The 17683-nt window shown below is 49.7% G+C and overlaps 1 protein-coding gene across 1 annotated transcript in view; it reads left to right on the top strand.

Moving 5' to 3' along the window:
• NFX1 (nuclear transcription factor, X-box binding 1) overlaps positions 1–6865 on the top strand; it is an 85806-nt gene extending 78941 nt beyond the window's left edge. Inside the window, exons 20-23 of the mRNA XM_017884597.1 lie at positions 120–186; positions 2058–2203; positions 2946–3050; positions 5616–6865. Of these exons, the coding sequence (XP_017740086.1) occupies positions 120–186; positions 2058–2203; positions 2946–3050; positions 5616–5688 (391 nt within the window). The 3' untranslated portion in view covers positions 5689–6865. The remainder of the gene's footprint in view (positions 1–119; positions 187–2057; positions 2204–2945; positions 3051–5615) is intronic.
• Positions 6866–17683: the final 10818 nt, after the last annotated feature.

Genomic DNA, 17683 nt, shown 5'->3' with positions numbered 1-17683 from the left:
TCTGCAGTTTTTCTGCCAGCATTGTCTATTGTCTCCACTTTACAGGGAGAGGATGGGTGAAAGGGGTTCTCAGAAGGGCAGGGACAGACAAAATTAACTGCGGTGATTTCTCATTTCAGGAAGGACTTAAAGTTTGTCAGTGATGTTGAGAAGGAAATGGAAACCCTCGTGGAGGCCGTGAATAAGGTTGAAGTGGAAACATCCTACTGGACATTTCTCTAGGCCAGCTTGATGAAAAAAAAAAAAAAATCAAGTCCTGGAAACACTGTCAACCCAGAGTAGTTGTAGGAAAAAGTCACAACTTCTTCGAGGATCCTTATCTTTCTCAGAATACAGCCATTATACCATCTGTGGAAGCCTGTCCTGGGTCAGGACAGTTGACTGCAGAAAAGATCTACAGTGGGCCAGGCGCAGTGTCTCAGGCCTGTAATCCCAGCACTTTGGGAGGCCGAGGCGGGCAGATCACCTGAGGTCAGGAGTTCTAGATCAGCCTGGCCAACGTGACAAAACCCTGTCTCTACTAAAAATAAAAAATTAGCTGGGTGTGGTGGCGGGCACCTGTTATCCCAGCTACTTGCAAGGCTGAGGTAGGAGAATTCCTTGAACCTACCCCTGGGAGGGTAGGTTGCTGTGAGGTGGAGGTTGCTGTGAGCAGAGATTCTGCCACTGCACTCTAGCCTGGGCAACAAGAGTGAAACTCCGTCTCAAAAAAAAAAAAAAAAATGGAAAAAGAAAGAAAAGATCTGCAGTCAACTGTCAGTAAAGGCCAGGCGTGGTGGCTCACACCTGTAATCCCAGCACTTTGGGAGGCTGAGGCAGCAGGCAGATCACTTGAGTCCAGGAGTTTGTGACCAGCCTGGGCAACATGGCAAAACCCTGTCTCTACAAAAAATAAAAAATTAGCCAAGTGTGGTGGTGCATACCTGTACTCCCAGCTACTCAGGGGGCTGAGGAAGGAGGATTGCTTAAGCCCGGGAGGTCAAGGCTGCAGTAAGCTGAGGTAGAGTCACTGTACTCCAGCTTGAATCTCCAGCTTGAGATCCTGTCTCAAAAAAAAAAAAGAAAAGAAAAATGCTGGCTAAATGCCTACGAATGGATGAAGAAACTCTGGGTGAGGGGACTCAATAGTGATAGTTGAGTGACTGTGTGGGACACTTAGGAAGACACTCCAGCCCCTCAGATCTTTGAAGGGCTATTGTATGCTAGGAAAGCCCACTGGTTCTTTATAATTCTAAAGGCAGGAATGTCCCCTTTGGGAAGGATAAAAGTTGTATGACTACAGCTGGAGAGCAGTGGGATAGACTCCTTCAGAAGAGGGAGACCCCTGTCCTAGACGCAGCCAGGGATGTCACGGAGGTAGCTTTAAGTGAAAAAGTCTTGAGTTTAGTCAGAAGCCCCCAGCGCTGTATTGGCTCCCTCCCTCTTCCATCAGAGGGGGCTGTGAGTAAGGATGAGATAGCTGCTTTAGTCCGTGTATCTAATGCTGGTGGTTTTCCTTCCCAGTCTCCTTACCCTCTTCCCATTCCCCTCCTTTCCTTCCTTCTGTTACCACTTCCCAGCAGAATACTAACATGAAGGAGAAAATGGAGTACATTGTTCCTCTCCTAATTAAGAAACCTGAACAGATGTGTTTCTCTGCTTGTGTGTCTGTATCTGAATACTCATGATTTTTAAAGTAGAACATACTTTTAAAGGAAATAATCTTTTCTTGTTTTGTAAGTCTTTAGTTATTTTTGGGGAATATCACCCACTCTCCCGTTATGGAACCTATCAGGAAGAACCATTACGCTGTCTATCTCAGTCGTGGTTCACTTACCCTTTGTCCCTAACCCTGTCCAGCTGCAACTGTTGTGGCTAACAGAGCAGGTGAAAGAAGTGCATCAACACCCATCTTCCCAAACCCCTCCAGGCTTGCTTGGCAGTTAGTAAAATGCTCTATGCTGTGGGCCTCTAAAATCACCTCATTGATCCGTGTAATTCTTGTGTGGTAAGATTAGTTGTAAGCCTTTTGTTTTCAGAATGATATGATCAATCAGTCATCTCTTCCCTTAATACAGGGAAAGAATAGTAAGAAAAGCCACAGCTTCCCTCCCATGAACAGAGACCACCGCCGGATCATCCATGACCTGGCCCAAGTTTATGGCCTGGAGAGCGTGAGCTATGACAGTGAACCAAAGCGCAATGTGGTGATCACTGCCGTCAGGTAGGTCGATCCCGCCATCAGAGGAAGAACTCCTAAGCAGGGCAAACTGGACCCAAGAAGCAGGGTCTGTCAATATTTGTCTTTCTTACTACCACTCTCCCCCTTGGAAAAGTAGAAGGAAAATCTGCTTCTCTGGCACTTCCCTGATAATCTAAAGGCCTGAGCTAAAGAGTAAAACCTATGCCTCGATCCATAGGGCAGATGCACTCAAAATGCACAAGTGTCACATCTGCCTACAGTCATACCAGATGGCAGAAGCAGCATTTCTTCAGGCAAGGGGGCCTGCCCATCATATCTGCTCTTTTCTCCTTCTGTCTCCTGGTCCTCTGTCTGTCCTCTCCTTGGCTCTGTCCTCTTGGCAGAAAACAGAAAGAATGCTAAACTCTGGTTCAAGGCACCCTCTGTGAATGGTGTTTTTGCCATCAGAGGAAACTGAAGCAGTAATGTGACCAGGAGGGGACAGGGAGGACCTAGGATCACTCTTAGAACCTGGGAATAGGAAGAACTTCCCAGTGAAGAAAACTTAAGTCTGACATGAAAGGAAGCAAGCCACAGGCCTAGCATAAGTGGGTGGAAGGGATGCGGGGTTAAATGCAGGTGGCCATGCCTGAGAGCAGACAGTTCATACCAGAGAGTGCTCAGTAGGTCATAGTGCCAAAATCATGGGCTGAGTTTCTAGCTTTCTGTCCACCTCCACCAACGATTCTCACTTTTCAATGCTTGGTGTTTTGACTTTTATCAGGGGGAAGTCCATTTGTCCTCCTACAACGCTGACAGGTGTGCTTGAAAGGGAAATGCAGGCACGGCCTCCACCACCAATTCCTCATCACAGACATCAGTCAGACAAGTAAGATTCTCAGCTGCTTTCCAAGGGGACCTATCTGTCCAGAAAAGCCAGCAGGGGTTGAATTGTCCTAGGCTGCACCAGCCATTGGTGGCCTCCTCAGGCCTTGCCTTGGGGTGCCATGTTCATATATGTAATGTTTAGTTGGGGTATCAGACACATTTGTTCCCACCACAGGGGTCCTAAGTTTGATGTTTGTAGCGCTTGATTCTAGAGAGAGCAGTCACTGGACGTAGTTTCCATGGTGTAGATGGTGACACTGGGAAGTGGATTCAGTCTGTCACACCAGATGGTTTAAGACTGAAACATCATGTAGTTAAGAATAGTTTGGCCGGGCGCGGTGGCTCAAGCCTGTAATCCCAGCACCTTGGGAGGCTGAGACGGGCAGATCACGAGGTCAGGAGATTGAGACCATCCTGGCTAACACAGTGAAACCCCGTCTCTACTAAAAAATACAAAAAATTAGCCGGACGACCTGGCGGGCGCCTGTAGTCCCAGCTACTCGGGAGGCTGAGGCAGGAGAATGGCGTAAACCCGGGAGGCAGAGCTTGCAGTGATCTGAGATCCAGCCACTGCACTCCAGCCTGGGTGACAGAGCAAGACTCCGTCTCAAAAAAGAATAGTTACTCTGGGCTGGGCGCAGTGGCTCACACCTGTAATCCCGGCACTTTGGGAGGCCAAGGCGGATGAATCACTTGAGATCAGGAGTTAAAGACCAGCGTGGCCAGCAAGGTGAAAACCCATTTCTACTAAAAAATACAAAAAAGTAGCCGGGTATGGTGGATGGGCACCTGTAAACCCAACTGCCTGGGAGACTGAGGCAAGAGAATCACTTGAACCTGGGTGGGAGGTGGAGGTTGCAGTGAGCCGCGATCACGCCAGTGCACTCCAGCCTGGGCAACAGAGAGACAGACTCCGTCCCAAAAAAAAAAAAACAGTTACTTTGAAGATGGAAGTGGGTGTGGGGATGAGAATTGCCGGTGACAGGGGTGGGTGGTACTTTCTTGTTTTGCTCTGTCTACTTCTATATGGTTTGAATAATTTTGGTAACAAACATATTCATGATTTAAAGAGAAAAGAAAGCCAAGTTGGCAAGGGGCAAGTCTGCCAGATGTTTTGTTGGACGGGAGCAGGGAAGGAGCTCTGAGAGTTGGGGGACTATTGGGCTTTATTTGGAGAAACCAGAATTGTGGCCCAAAACCAACTTTAGAGCACTTAGTCATACCGCCAGTTGTCCCAGTTGTTTGTCACTTGTCAGGGAGAGGAAGGGAAGGCGGGATGGTGCTCCTCTGCTGCCCCACTGTAACCAAGGCAGTGTGGCTAAAAGTTACTTCAACGCCCAGAAGGAGAGGGGTGCCAACTCCTGTTCTGGCTTTCCACACACAAGTCCTAGCACTACCTCCTCTGTGATTCCTGCACAAAACCTCTGGAAGGGTGGTTAGGGCAGTTTACAAGGTCACCATGAAGGTCATAGCACTTAGTGTTCCTGTGGGACTGGTAGGTGTTGCCCACTGGACTCTGACTCAGCCAAGAACGTCCTGGTCCCCAGGACCAGCCCCTCTCCACCCCTAGGAGCTGGGTGCCCTAGGTTCTGGTCAGCACAGTCTACAAATCCATATGGGCAGTCACTTTGGAAACTTGAGGGGTTTTCTCAGACACTGCCACGGTCGGGTCCAGTCCTGCTTAGACACAACCATGTGAAGTTATTGGCCCCTTTATCCCATGCTATCTTTTTGAAAACACTTTGCTTGCTTTATTTTTGTACAAAACTCCATTACAGAAACTTTTTAGAGTAGAGAGGATAGTATTACTATCATAAATGCCCATGTGCCCATTACCAAATTTCAAAATCACCGGCTCATGTTTGTCCCACTATCAAAACTTCACAAGTGAGATGCTCGCTTGGCTTAAGCTGTTAACTGAGCATTCATTGAACTGTGAAGGCAGGGAAAAATAATCATCATGTATGAAATCCTGTGAATAGATTGTCAAAGGTTATCTCTAAACTGTAAAGTGTAAATAGAGAATTTGTTATCTCACAGAATGAAATTCCCCATGTAATATGTAAATCTAGAAAAAAACACAAAAGGCCGGGCGCGGTGGCTCAAGCCTGTAATCCCAGCACTTTGGGAGGCCGAGATGGGCGGATCACGAGGTCAGGAGATCGAGACCATCCTGGCTAACACGGTGAAACCCCATCTCTACTAAAAAATACAAAAAACTAGCCGGGTGAGGTGGCGGGCGCCTGTAGTCCCAGCTACTCGGGAGGCTGAGGCAGGAGAATGGCCTAAACCCGGGAGGCGGAGCTTGCAGTGAGCTGAGATCCGGCCACTGCACTCCAGCCTGGGCGACAAAGCCAGACTCCGTGTCAAAAAAAAAAAAAAAAAACACACAAAAGTTAAAAAAATTGTTCACAAAGGGCAGAAGGAAAAAAGTAAGAATAAAATAAAAATAAAGTAAATGTTTAAGCTTTACAAATAGTAAATCGGCTGATCCTTAACTTTCTGAAGACCTGTATCTGTTTCCCCCAAAGAAGAAAAGACTGATCATTCTTTGTTTGTTTTTCAGGAATCCTGGGAGCAGTAATTTACAGAAAATAACCAAGGAGCCAATAATTGACTATTTTGATGTCCAGGACTAAGATCAAGGTGTACTTAGATAAAAGAATGATTAGGTGTAGTGAGGACTCATTTGCCAGCAGATAAATCATGCCTGTTTCCCTCTGCCTGGCAGAATCAGTCTCACATACTGTCTTGTACTGACACATCCAAAGCATGAGTGTGTCAGAATCGCTTATCTATTCCTATCTGTATAAAATGTTTCATTATGACCAGATCTCTGACTGTATGGTCACTAGGTATACAATCGTGTATTCAAAGAGGCTCTTCACACCATCACTGTGATTGCTCTGAGAGTTGGGGGACTATTGGGTTTTATTTGGACAAACCATACTTTTAGCCTGAAACCAACTTTATGCCACTAAGTTATAGCCTCAGTTGTCCCAGTTATTTGTTCTCCTGAAAATGCCTGAAACATCAGACAGACATTGCTTGCTTTACCCAAACTGATTAAAATCTTTAGGAGCACAAATGAATTTCTTAGTCTGAAATACCAAATAATGAATTGGTATACCATATCTGGAATCACACATGTTGTCTTAAACCCAGCCATCTTACCTAAGTCTTTTGCCAAAACCTCTCGTAGGTATATCTAGCTGAACTTACTTTAGCGTTTCCCAGTGTGATCAGTTCTAGACCTAGAAGGGGTCTAGAACTGCTTTACAGAATTCCATTTCCTTAAGTCCCCTGGCACTTCTCGTATCACATCACTGAACCTGTTCAGTAACAATCAGTTTGGCCGTCCCCCATGATGGTAGGGGATATATAGAGCAAGTTCTTCTGCCAGGTTCACACTGTGGTCTCTGAACCGACCAGTATATCCCTAACTCCTCTCTGATAGAGAAAGAGTCTCAAATGGACAACTGTCCTGTATTGCTTTTCCCTAGGCCTTCAGCAGCCATATTGGCTCTCCCTGCCTCTGAGCTCTGGACTCTATTTGAATATCCTAAGTAGTGTATGGACAGTTGAGGGCTTATGCCCAACAGCCCACTGGAGGCATTCTTCAGGCTCCTTTAAGGCAGATGCATTGATAGTTCCATTAGTATGACCCTTGCATTGGCACCCCTCCAGCCTGGAGGCCAGGCTTCCAGCAACTTCATTCTGCCCAGAACAAGCCACAAGCCCCAGAGCAACAGCAGGAGACTTGAGAAGTAGAGTCACGAAAACAAGCACTTAATTAAATTACAAAATTTAACTTTATAGGGCTTCCTTTTGATGTTTTCATTTTTTTATTTCTTTTCATTTTTTTCCTCAATCCTCCTCCTTCTGTAGCAGGGCTGTCCTTTGGTCCTTACCTGGTGTGCTTCGAAAGGGATCAGGAACAGCAGCAGGAACAGGCAACTGGAGGGAAGTGACAGAAAACAATAAAACCACCTCTATCTGGGCCCATGTGGTGCAGGTCATTGGCCCCACACACAACAGGAAGCCCATGAGCATCTGTTACCTCTTTCAAGCAGTGGGTTCAGTGGATGAACAATACGTGTGAGAGTATCTCAGAATCAGCAAAAGGCAGGAGACCTGTCTTCAGATTCTAGCTCTGCCACATAACAACTTGCCACTTGATGCAATGAAAGTTTCACTGACCTCATTAGGGTTGTGAGGATTAAAGGTGTAATATACATGGAGGTACCTGATCCATCAAAGATGCTCAAGTTCATAAAAATGATACTCAGTACCTAGAAAATATGTACACATCTTCCTCCATGATACTAGCCAAGTAAAAGGTGTGGAATGCTAACCACCAGTGTGGGAAGCAGATGCAGGCTGGTTTCGTACATTTAGCAATCCAGGGAGCACACATGTGAACAGATGTTCTTAGTGGAATTGGCTGGTCTGCCACCAATAGGTCATTAATCGATTATTAAAAGCTGAAGAGTCCTAAGAGGAATATTTTGTGAAGTCGCGGTAGAAATGGGTTAGCTCTGGGAGTCGGGGCAGGACACATGTGGGAAAGTGAAATGGGAGGAAGCATTTGAGCTAAGGCTTGAGATGGTAGACTGCCATTTGGAGGAGGAAAGAGGCACATGCCGAGTGAAGGTAAGCAGCAGGAGACAGGGCTGGGGGAATGGTCGAGTAAGGGTTGTCCAGAGCAGGCAGACTACGAGGGGGACAGGTGATGAGGCTGGAGAGGTGGACAGGGGTCAGCTCGTGGAGTGCCACAGGTAGTGACAAGAATTTTAAGCAGAGTGGCATGGCCAGATTTAGGATCTAGACCAGGATTCAGCAAATGTTTTGTGAAAAAAGATCAGATAGTAAATATTGTAGACTGTGAGACTTATAGTTTCTGTTGCAGCTATCCAACTCTGCCATCATAGAGTGAGAGCAGCCGCAGACAATATGTAAATGAAAGAGTAAGACTGTTCTAACGCTTTATTTGTGCACACTGAAATAATTGCATATGATTTTTATGTCACAAAATATTCTTCTGACTTTTTTTCCCAACCATTTATAAACATAAAAACCATTCTTAGCTCATGAGTTGTGTGTGCAAAAACAGGCAACAGGCTAGATTTGACCAGGGACTTTATTTTACCTACTCTGTTCTGGAACAGTCCCTCAGGCAGAAGAGTATAAAAGGGGTTGGAGGGCTACTTTGAGGCAAGAAGCTCAGCCAGGAAGCTGCAGAAGTGATCCAGGGAGAGAAATGAGGGTTATGGGAGTTGGCACTGCAAAGAGGGAGAGATTCAGATCAGGGAGGTAGGATTGGATGCCAGAGGTTAATGGGAGAACTAGCCCCCCTCAAATCACCAAGGGGACTCCAGGTCTCCTCAGCAAGGGGAAGCAGCTTCTCATAGCTTTGGTGGATTCCTCACTGAGCTGTGGCATTGGACAAGAGTGTACAGGAGCATGAGCTAGAGGGAGAGACCCCTCTGCCTTCGCCACCCATGCATGGAGGGAGGGCACCAGGACCCCAAGCTGTTGCTCCCTGAGAATCAGGTGGTAACTTCTCTCTCTGCTCCCACACCGTCTTTCAGCAGGAGAGTTTTTATGGGCCAGAGCTTTGCAGAGACCAAATTCTTCTCTCTGAAATTCCTTCTGGCTTGTTTGGCAGGGCCAGTTGCTCTCAATAGTGTTACCTGCCTGGCATGCAATAGTGGTTATGTGCGGGACTGTGGAGATGAAAGCAGGCCCTCCTAATTGCAGGTCTGTTGGCCACAGCCCTAGATCCTGTCTTGGAGAGGCCAGAGAAAGTGGCAAGGGAGGAGGAGAAGGAGTGTCAGTCTTGAGGGAAGAGGAGGGGCAAAGACTCGCTCACTGAGTCCTATAGATTAAGGTTTGGGGGAGAATCCCTCTTGTGTAGTGCTGGCCTTCTTTCTTTATGCCCGAAAGCCTGGAGACCTTGTTCCCTAAGGAGAACCTGCTGATGTGCCTCTTCTTCTAAAATCGGGGAGGGACGGCCAGGCCAGCTCCTTCACCATGGCAGACCTACCTTCCTCATTAGCCTTCCTCACACACAAACATTGGAAAGTTCAGCCTCCCTAACTTCCCACATGGCCTCAACACAGATGTCCCATAGCATCTCCCATGGCTCAAGCCAGGGACTTCTCTAGGCCATGTCAGTCCCTCAGCCTACAAAGGCCAAGCCCAGAAGGAACAAGTTCCCTGGGGTCACCCTGCCACACTAGAAACATCCTGTACCAGGAGGGGGCTGAGTCCTCAGGACAAGGGGAGCTGTTTTTCTTCCTGACTTCCCCGAACACAGCTCAGTGGGAAGTCCTTCCCAGTGTCCCAGGCTCCCCTCAGCCCAGGCTTTGCAAGATCATTCTTCATAATGCCCAGCCTTCTGGGAGAGCTGTCTGCGGAGAATCCAGCTGGACAGCTAGGATATCTGTGTTGCTGCCTCCACTCACTCTGTCCCTGGGCAGTTTGGGCATCAGTTTCTGCATCTTTCAGGTGAGATAATGGTTCCTGCTCATGGGCTTCCCAGAGCCGTCGTGAGGGTGGTGAGTAGACAGAGAGGGTCAGAGATCAGAGAGTCTCCAAGTGCCATGTGGCATCTCAGCACAGTCAAACCTCTGGAGCCCATACCAGCTCTGGCCCTCAGAGAATAGCTCTTGGGGAAGGGGGAAAGGAACAGAGCTGTAGTCAAGCTGCTCAGAAAAGGGCTAGGGTTTTGGCCACCCCTACTGACACTCCCCTCACTAGCTTCAAGCCTGACACATCAGTGAGGGAGTTGAAAGTCCTCATCTGCTCACATTTTCCCCAGAACCTTTTTTTACAGTAGGTAATGGCTGTTGAGCACTTAATATGTGCTGAGCACCACAGCCATCTCTTACTCCTCAAACCCCCATGAAACCAGCATGGTGGCACACATCTCAGCTACTCAAGAGGCTGAGGCAGGAGGATTGCTTGAACCCAGGAGTTGTGCAAGCCCAGGAGGCTGCAGTGAGCCACGTTTGCACCACTGCACCGCAACCTGGATGACGGAGCAAGACCCTGCCTCCAAAAAAACAAAGGCCAGGTGCAGTGGCTCAGGCCTGTAATCTCAACACTTTGGGAGGCTGAGGCAGGAGGGGATCACTGGAGCCCAGAAGTTCAAGACCAGCCTGGGCAGCAAAGTGACACCCCATCTCTACAAAAAATTAGCGTGGTGGCATGCACCTGTAGTCCCAACTACTCGGGAGGCTGAGGTGGGAGGATTGCTTGAGCCCAGGAGGTTGAGGCTGCAGTGAGCCAAGGTTGTGCCACTGCACGCCAGCCTACACAACAGAGAGAGAGATCTCAAAAAAAAAAACAAACCCATGAAGTATGTATTCTTATTATCCTCATTTTACTAGAGGGGAAACTAAAGATTGGAGAGGTTAGGTCTCTTGCCCAAGATCACTCAGAAAACAACTGGTGATCTGAAATTCCTCCCAGGTCTGTATCCTTTACAAGAGCTGTATGAATTTCCCCTGAAACTGTCTTAAAACTGCCTTGGAATTGGGGCATTTGTACAGCTCTTCTTGGAGTTCCTGGGGCAGAGTGGCCCAGGTCAGTCCAAGTGGAAGGCAAGTTTACACATGTCCCAAAGCGGAAAACACCATTTAATCCCCAACTCCTGCTCTAGAAGACAAGGCTTTTTCTCCAGTGGCCACTAGGGTGCAGTATGTGTCCCTAAACCCGGAGCCTGGGGGTGGAGTGGAGGAATGCTTACACTTTGCCTCCGGAAAGCTCTCTTAGAGCTCTCTTCAGTAGAGTTTATAACCAATATTTTCAAAATTTGCCACATTTCATTTTTTTAATATTATTTTCTCTCTGCTAGTTGATATACACAGTATGAGCACCAGGGAAAACAACGCACACAGATACTGGAAGGAAGGAAATTCAAGGCAGAGAGGGAAAGCTGTAGCAAAGGCTCTGCGGTGGCAGCGAGCTATACAACTTGAAGGAACAGCAAGGCCACCAGGCTGTAGGGGAGTGAATGATGGGGGGAGTAGCAGGGCTCAGAACAGTAACAAAGGGAACCTGATAGTGTGGGCCTTTGTAGGCCATGGGAAGGTTTAGGGCAAAGGAGTGAATGATAAAGCCTAGCTTTTTGTTGTTGTTTTTGAGACGAGTCTCGCTCTGTCTCCCAGACTGGAATGCAATGGCGTGATCTCGGCTCACTGCAACCTCTGCCTCCTGGGTTCCAGCGATTCTCCTGTCTCAGCCACCCGAGTAGCTGAAATTACAGGTGTGCACCACCACGCCCGGCTACATTTTGTATTTTTAGTAGAGATGGGGTTTCACCATGTTGGCCATTCCAGTCTCAGGTGATCCGCCTGCCTCATCATCCCAAAGTGCTGGGATTACAGGTGTGAGCCACCACACCCAGCCCGCTAGCTCATTTTTTTAAAGGGTAATGCTAGCTGCTGTATTGAGACTAGACCACAGGGCTGAGTGGGAACAAGGGAAGAGGCTGGAAGACCAGAAGGCCCTTGCTATAATCTGAAAGAGGCAGCATTGGCTGGAACCAAGGTAACAGTGCTGTAGTTGTGAGGAGTAGCTGGATTCTGGACACATTTTGCAGCTTGACACCTATAGCTTTTGCCGACAGCTGGGATGTGGGGTGTGAGAGCAAGAGAAGAGTCAGGGATGACTGTAAAGTTTTTGGCCTGAGCAATTGGAAGACTGAGTTTGATGTTTACTGAGATAGGAAAGTGTGTGGGAGGAGCGGGCTTGGGGATGAAAATCTGTCCAGTAGGCAGTTGTGTGTGGGAGTCTGGAGACAGGACTGGGCTGGAAATCTAATTTGGGGAGCTGTTAATGGCGCCTATAATGGTATTTAAAGGCTGGTGAAGTCATGTAGGGAAGGAGAGTGAAAGAGAAGATGTCCAGAGGCAACTATGCCCTGGGCACACCCTCATCCTGAAGGCAGGAAGCTGAAAACAGGGCAGGAGTTAGAGATGTCCAAAGCCAGAGACGGGCTGAAGCTGCAGGACTCAGTACTACAGGAAGTCCTGTAGGGTGACGGGCTCTAGGGTTTTCTTCCAGGTTGCCTAGGAGAGGATGGGCTTCTCTCACTTATCCTGACCTGTCTGAACCCCTTGAGGGAAGGGCCTGGCCCCAGGGCACATAGTCAGTTAAGGCCTCAAGAGCGTTCAGGCTCCCAGGGCCAAAGGAGGCCATGAGCCTTGGCTACTTCCACTCCTTTTATTTTCTTTTTTTTTTTTCCCGAGATGGGATCTCGTTCTGCCACCCAGGCTGGAGTGCAGTGACGCGATCTCAGCTCACTGCAAGCTCCGCCTCCTGGGTTCACGCCATTCTCCTGCCTCAGCCTCCCGAGTAGCTGGGACTACAGGCGCCCGCCACCACGCCCAGCTAGGTTTTGTATTTTAGTAGAGACGGGGTTTCACCGTGTTAGCCAGGATGGTCTCGATTTCCCGACCTCGTGATCTGCCCACCTTGGCCTCCCAAAGTGCTGGGATTACAGGCGTGAGCCACCGTTCCCGGCCGACTTCCTCTCCTTTTCTTTTGCCCCAATATGGGTGCTCTAGAGGTCTCCGCAATCTCTCCCTGGGCTACCTCGTCCACCTGCAAGCCTCAACTGCCACTGCTGGGCTTCAGTGCTCTGTCTCCAACGCAGATCCCTGGCTTTCGCTAGATGTCCCACAAGCCTCTCCTACTCAGCATGTTCAATACCGCAGCCATCTTTCCCCCGCAAACTGTCTTCTGATGTCTCCACCACCTACCCAGTTCCTAGACAGGGCCCTGGACAACACCTTCCACCCTTCCCAGAGCCTTCTCAAGGCCCATAACTTCCAGCTTCTGAATCTCTTTTTTTTTTTTTTTGAGACGGAGTCTCGCTCTGTTGCCCAGGCTGGAGTGCAGTGGCGCAATCTCGGCTCACTGCAAGCTCCATCTCCCGGGTTCCCGCCATTCTCCTGCCTCAGCCTCCCGAGTAGCTGGGACTACAGGCGCCCGCCACCACGCCCGGCTAGTTTTTTGTATTTTAGTAGAGACGGGGTTTCACCGTGTTAGCCAGGATGGTCTCGATCTCCTGACCTCGTGATCCGCCCGTCTCGGCCTCCCAAAGTGCTGGGATTACAGGCTTGAGCCACCGCGCCCGGCCCAGCTTCTGAATCTCTTATCTCCAGCTTCTGAATCTCCCCGACCCTTCACCAGCTGTGTCAATTCAGCTGCCTCTCCTTGCTCTCCTGCTCCCAGTCCCTCCCCTTCCAATTCAGCCTCTACACAGAGGCTAAAGGGCCCCTTCTCCGGCACAAATCTGGCTCTACCATGACTTGACTTAACACTCTTTTCTGAATATCTAAGAGATGAAAGTACCCGCTGCCCACCCTGGCCCCCTAAGCACCTCCAGCCACTCCCTACCTTGCCTGCTCCCTGTCATGCGCATCGATGTGAAGAGAGTCCACCAACAGGCTTTGTGTGAACAACAAGGCTGTTTATTTCACCTGGGTGCAGGCGGGCTGAGTCCGAAAAAGGGGTCAGCAAAGGGTGGCGGGATTATCATTAGTTCTCTAGGTTTTGGGATAGGCGGTGGAGTTAGGAGCAATGTTTTGCGGGCAGGGGGTGGATCTCACAAAGTACATTCTCAAGGGTGGGGAGAATTACAAAGAACCTTCTTAAGGGTCGGGGAGATTACAAAGTACATTGATCAGTTAGGGTGGGACAGAAACAAATCACAATAGTGGAATATCATCAGCTATTTTCACTTCTTTTGTGGATCTTCAGTTGCTTCAGGCAATCTGGATGTATACATGCAGGTCACAGGGGATATGATGGCTTAGCTTGGGCTCAGAGGCGTGACACTCCCCTGCAGCCACACTGAGCAGCCTGGGGCTCTGAACTCTGGGCCTTTGTTCCTGCCGTTCCCTCTAGCTGGAACCCCCAAACCCCTGTCCCTGGTGAACAAGACTACCTAGTATGGGTGAGAAGTACCTTGAGAGCTGGGGTAGGCACTAGGTTGGGGGTCAGGGGTGGCGGGGAAAAAGGGAGTCCTTCCAGCGGGGCTCTGGAGGACCTCTCAAATGAGGCATCTCCTTCCCGCATCAGAGACTCTTGCGGAGCCAAAGGTTGGGTGGGCCCAGGAGGGCACCTTCAACTAGCCTTCCTCCGCCCAAAAACTGAGTCTCCCTTAGCCTTAGACATTTATCATCTGTCTCATATCCCCTGGCACAGGACCAGAGGCCAAGGCAGGGCTTGGGGAATGGCGAGGGTTGGGGAGGGCAAGAACACGGTTTTGATAGCCCTGACAGGGCTCTTCCAGGGGCCCATTGCAACCCCCATCTAAGGACTCCTCCTCATTGGCCAGTGAAGGTTTGGTTGGGTCCCTGGAGGACTCAAAGGATCAACCCAAAATTTGGGGCCTCATCTGTGTGAGCTGTGTATGTCTTCTCCCTCAGCCCCTGACCTCAGAGCCTCCACCCTCCACTCACCAGGCCTTCTCACTGGACCCAGAACCATCCTCTCCAGAACCCCCACCTTGGCTCCTGACCACAGAGACAAGGAAAGACCATGAGCTCTGGCAAACTCCACCCAGCCTTGCTACGTCACAAGGGAATGCTAGTGTCAAGAATTAAACTTGAAGCATCTGGATTCCTCTCAGCCTCATTATCCCATTTTTGAGGTATGAAAACTGAGGCCCACAGAGATTAAATCACTTGCCCAAAGTTCAGGGTGCACACTTGAGTGAGTTTTTTTAATTTGTAGTTTTGTTTTGTGTGTTTGTTATTTTAACTATACCTGTATGTTATATATACTCATGTTTACTAAATATACTTAATACACAATTTAAAAACCAAACAAGGCCGGGCGTGGTGGCTCACGCCTGTAATCCCAGCACTTTGGGAGGCAGAGGCGGGTGGATCACCTGAGGTCAGGAGTTAAAGATCAGCCTGGCCAACATGGCGAAACCCTGTCTCTACTAAAAATACCAAAAGTAGCCAGGTGTGGTAGCGCATGCCTGTAGTCCCAGCTACTCAGGAGGCTGAGGCAGAAGATTCACTTGAACCCGGAAGGCAGAGGTTTCAGTGAGCCGAGATCGTGCCACTGCACTCCAGTCTGGGCAACAGAGCAAGACTCTGTCTCAAAAAATAAAAAATAAATAAAAATAAATAAATAATAAAAACAAAACAAAACCTAGCCAAGGTCACCTCCTTGGTTTCTGGCTGAAAGCACAGGCTTCACGGGCACATTGACAAGGGCTGTAATTCCTGCTCTCTGCCCCTTACTGAGCCAATCTCCCCGGCCTTAGTTTCCCTGTATGTCAGATGGGCATGACGACGTGCAGCTCCCTTCAGAGGGTGCATAGTGATAGCAGCACACACACTCCCATGTGCCAGGCATCGCCTGTGTCATCCTCCCAGCGGCACTGTGAAGTGGGAGCTATTATCTTACCTAAGGTCATATGGCTAGTGAGTGGCAGGGCCAGTATTTGGATCCAGGCCGGCCTACTTCATTGTCTGTGCTAAGTGCCACAGTATGAGCCCCTGCCATGTACAGGAGGGCGGGGGTCACCCTGAGTTTCACTGTTTCTACTGTAAGATCAGCACAGAGGTGGGTGTGGAGCAACTGTGCTGTTCAGAGTGACTCTGGCCTCACAGTGAGGGTGTCAGCACGAGGCCGGGCCTGAGGCGACTGCTCCCACCTCTTCCTAGGCTGCAGAACCCCATCTGAGGGAGGAAACCTAAGACCAGCCACATCAGGGTGCTGCCAGTATCCCTTGGAATCCCTGGAGCTGAATGGGAGAGCAGGCCAGGCAGGGGTAAAGGGCTTCCCTCAAAGCTGGGACTACTAGGCTGAGAACCATACATTCATCTGCAGAGCCCTGGATGGGTCTGGCCTGGGAGTGGGGCCATGACATGAGGTTTCAAAGTGCTATAAGAAGAGCTGGGGGGCTCTCCAGACACCAAAAGATCCAAGCCTTCTGTACATGTGAGGAAACAGGCCCAGAGAGGGAAGGGGTCCTATCCAGGTCACACAGCCAGTCCATGCTGGGACTGGGAGAATGGGAGAGGGTCCGGTGCTCCCATGGCTCATGTCCTAGCCTGGGTCCCAGAGCTGCACAGATCCATCTACAGGAGGAACCATGCATATGCATGCATGTGCATACATGTGTGTGCGCGCGTGTGCATGACAGCAAAACCAAGAGCAGGGACCTACAAGGTACTATGATGCCCACCCCACCTTATCCTGATGTCTCCCTCTCTCCCTCCCTCCCTCCTCCTTCCTCCTCTCCTTCCTTCCTTCCTTCCTGATGCAGTACCTGTCTTTCTCCTCCAGAGACTGCCCTCACCTCTGCCCCAGCCCTTGTTTTCATCTCTCCCCAGGGCCTGGCCTCAGTCCACCCACCATCCCCCTTACTTCTCTGACATCTCCCCTTTCCTCTTTCCATTCCAGCACCATGGCCCCTCCAGCTCCCCCTCAGAGAGCTGGCTGTTCCTTCAGCCTGGTATGTTCTTTCCCCAAGTGTCCACATGGCTCACTCCCTCACTCCTTCAGGTCTTTACTCAAAGTCACCTTCTCCGTGAGGCCATCTGCTCTTCACACCTCCCCACACTTTCTATACACTGCCTGCTTTTTCTCCATAGCATCTATAACACGCCATATATTTTACATAGAACGCTAGCTCCATGAGGACAAGGACTTTTATCTTCCTTATGCCTGTGTCCTCAATGCTGGAGTGGTGCCTGGCACACTGGGAGCTCTCAACTGGTATCTGCCAAGAGAATGGAAAGGCTTGCTCTGCAACTGCTCAGGGCTCATCTGAGCCTGATGTTGGGACCAGAAACTGCAAGGTGTTAAGGGCAAGCCTGTGGCAGAGCAGTGGACAGCAGGTGGGAGCTCTGTATGAACCCATGGCTGCCCTGCCTCCAGGGCCCCTTCCAGGGACAGGAGGATGCCAGAGGGCTGAAGTGCTTGGGGAAGGGCAGAGGAGAGTAGGAACCAGAACCCTGGGCCCTGTATATGCCTCTCTCAGCTGTAACTGAGGCCTTGGGACCATTCTGCTCTGGAATGCCAAGAATGAGAGAGGTTCACAGGGCCACTGAGGGTAAGACTGGGGAAGGGGCTTACAGAGGGTCACCGAAGAAGGCTGTTGTACAGCTGGGGACTTCCAGCTGTGGGCCCTTCCCTGGTCACTCCCAGCCCTGGTTCCCCTGGCTCAGCTCCTCCCACCATGGGATGTCAGACACAATCCTCCTCCCTGGATTCCCTGTGATCTCACCAGGCTCCCCACCTGTTACCCCTACCCCCTGCCCCCCATTCTCACACTACAGCTATTCCTTGTCTTTTTAAATACTACATACTGGTCAGGTGCGGGGGCTCACGCCTGTAATCCTACACTTTAGAAGGCCAAAGCAGGTGGATCACTTGAGGTCAGGAGTTTGAGACCAGCGTGGCCAACATGGTGAAACCCAGTCTCTACTAAAAATGCAAAAATTAGCCGGGCGTGGTGGCGTACACTTGTAATCCCAGCTACTTGAGAGGCTGAGGAAGGAGAATTGCTTGAACCCAGGAGGCAGAGGTTTCAGTGAGCTGAGATCACGCCACTGCACTCCAGCCTGCGTGATGGGAGCGAGACTCCATAAAAAA

Source organism: Rhinopithecus bieti, unplaced genomic scaffold (assembly GCF_001698545.2).
Source record: "Rhinopithecus bieti isolate Rb0 unplaced genomic scaffold, ASM169854v2 scaffold_13400, whole genome shotgun sequence".
Taxonomy (NCBI): Eukaryota; Metazoa; Chordata; class Mammalia; order Primates; family Cercopithecidae; genus Rhinopithecus; species Rhinopithecus bieti.
Note: the sequence above shows the minus strand (reverse complement) of the source record. Positions and strands in the feature narration are given on the sequence as shown.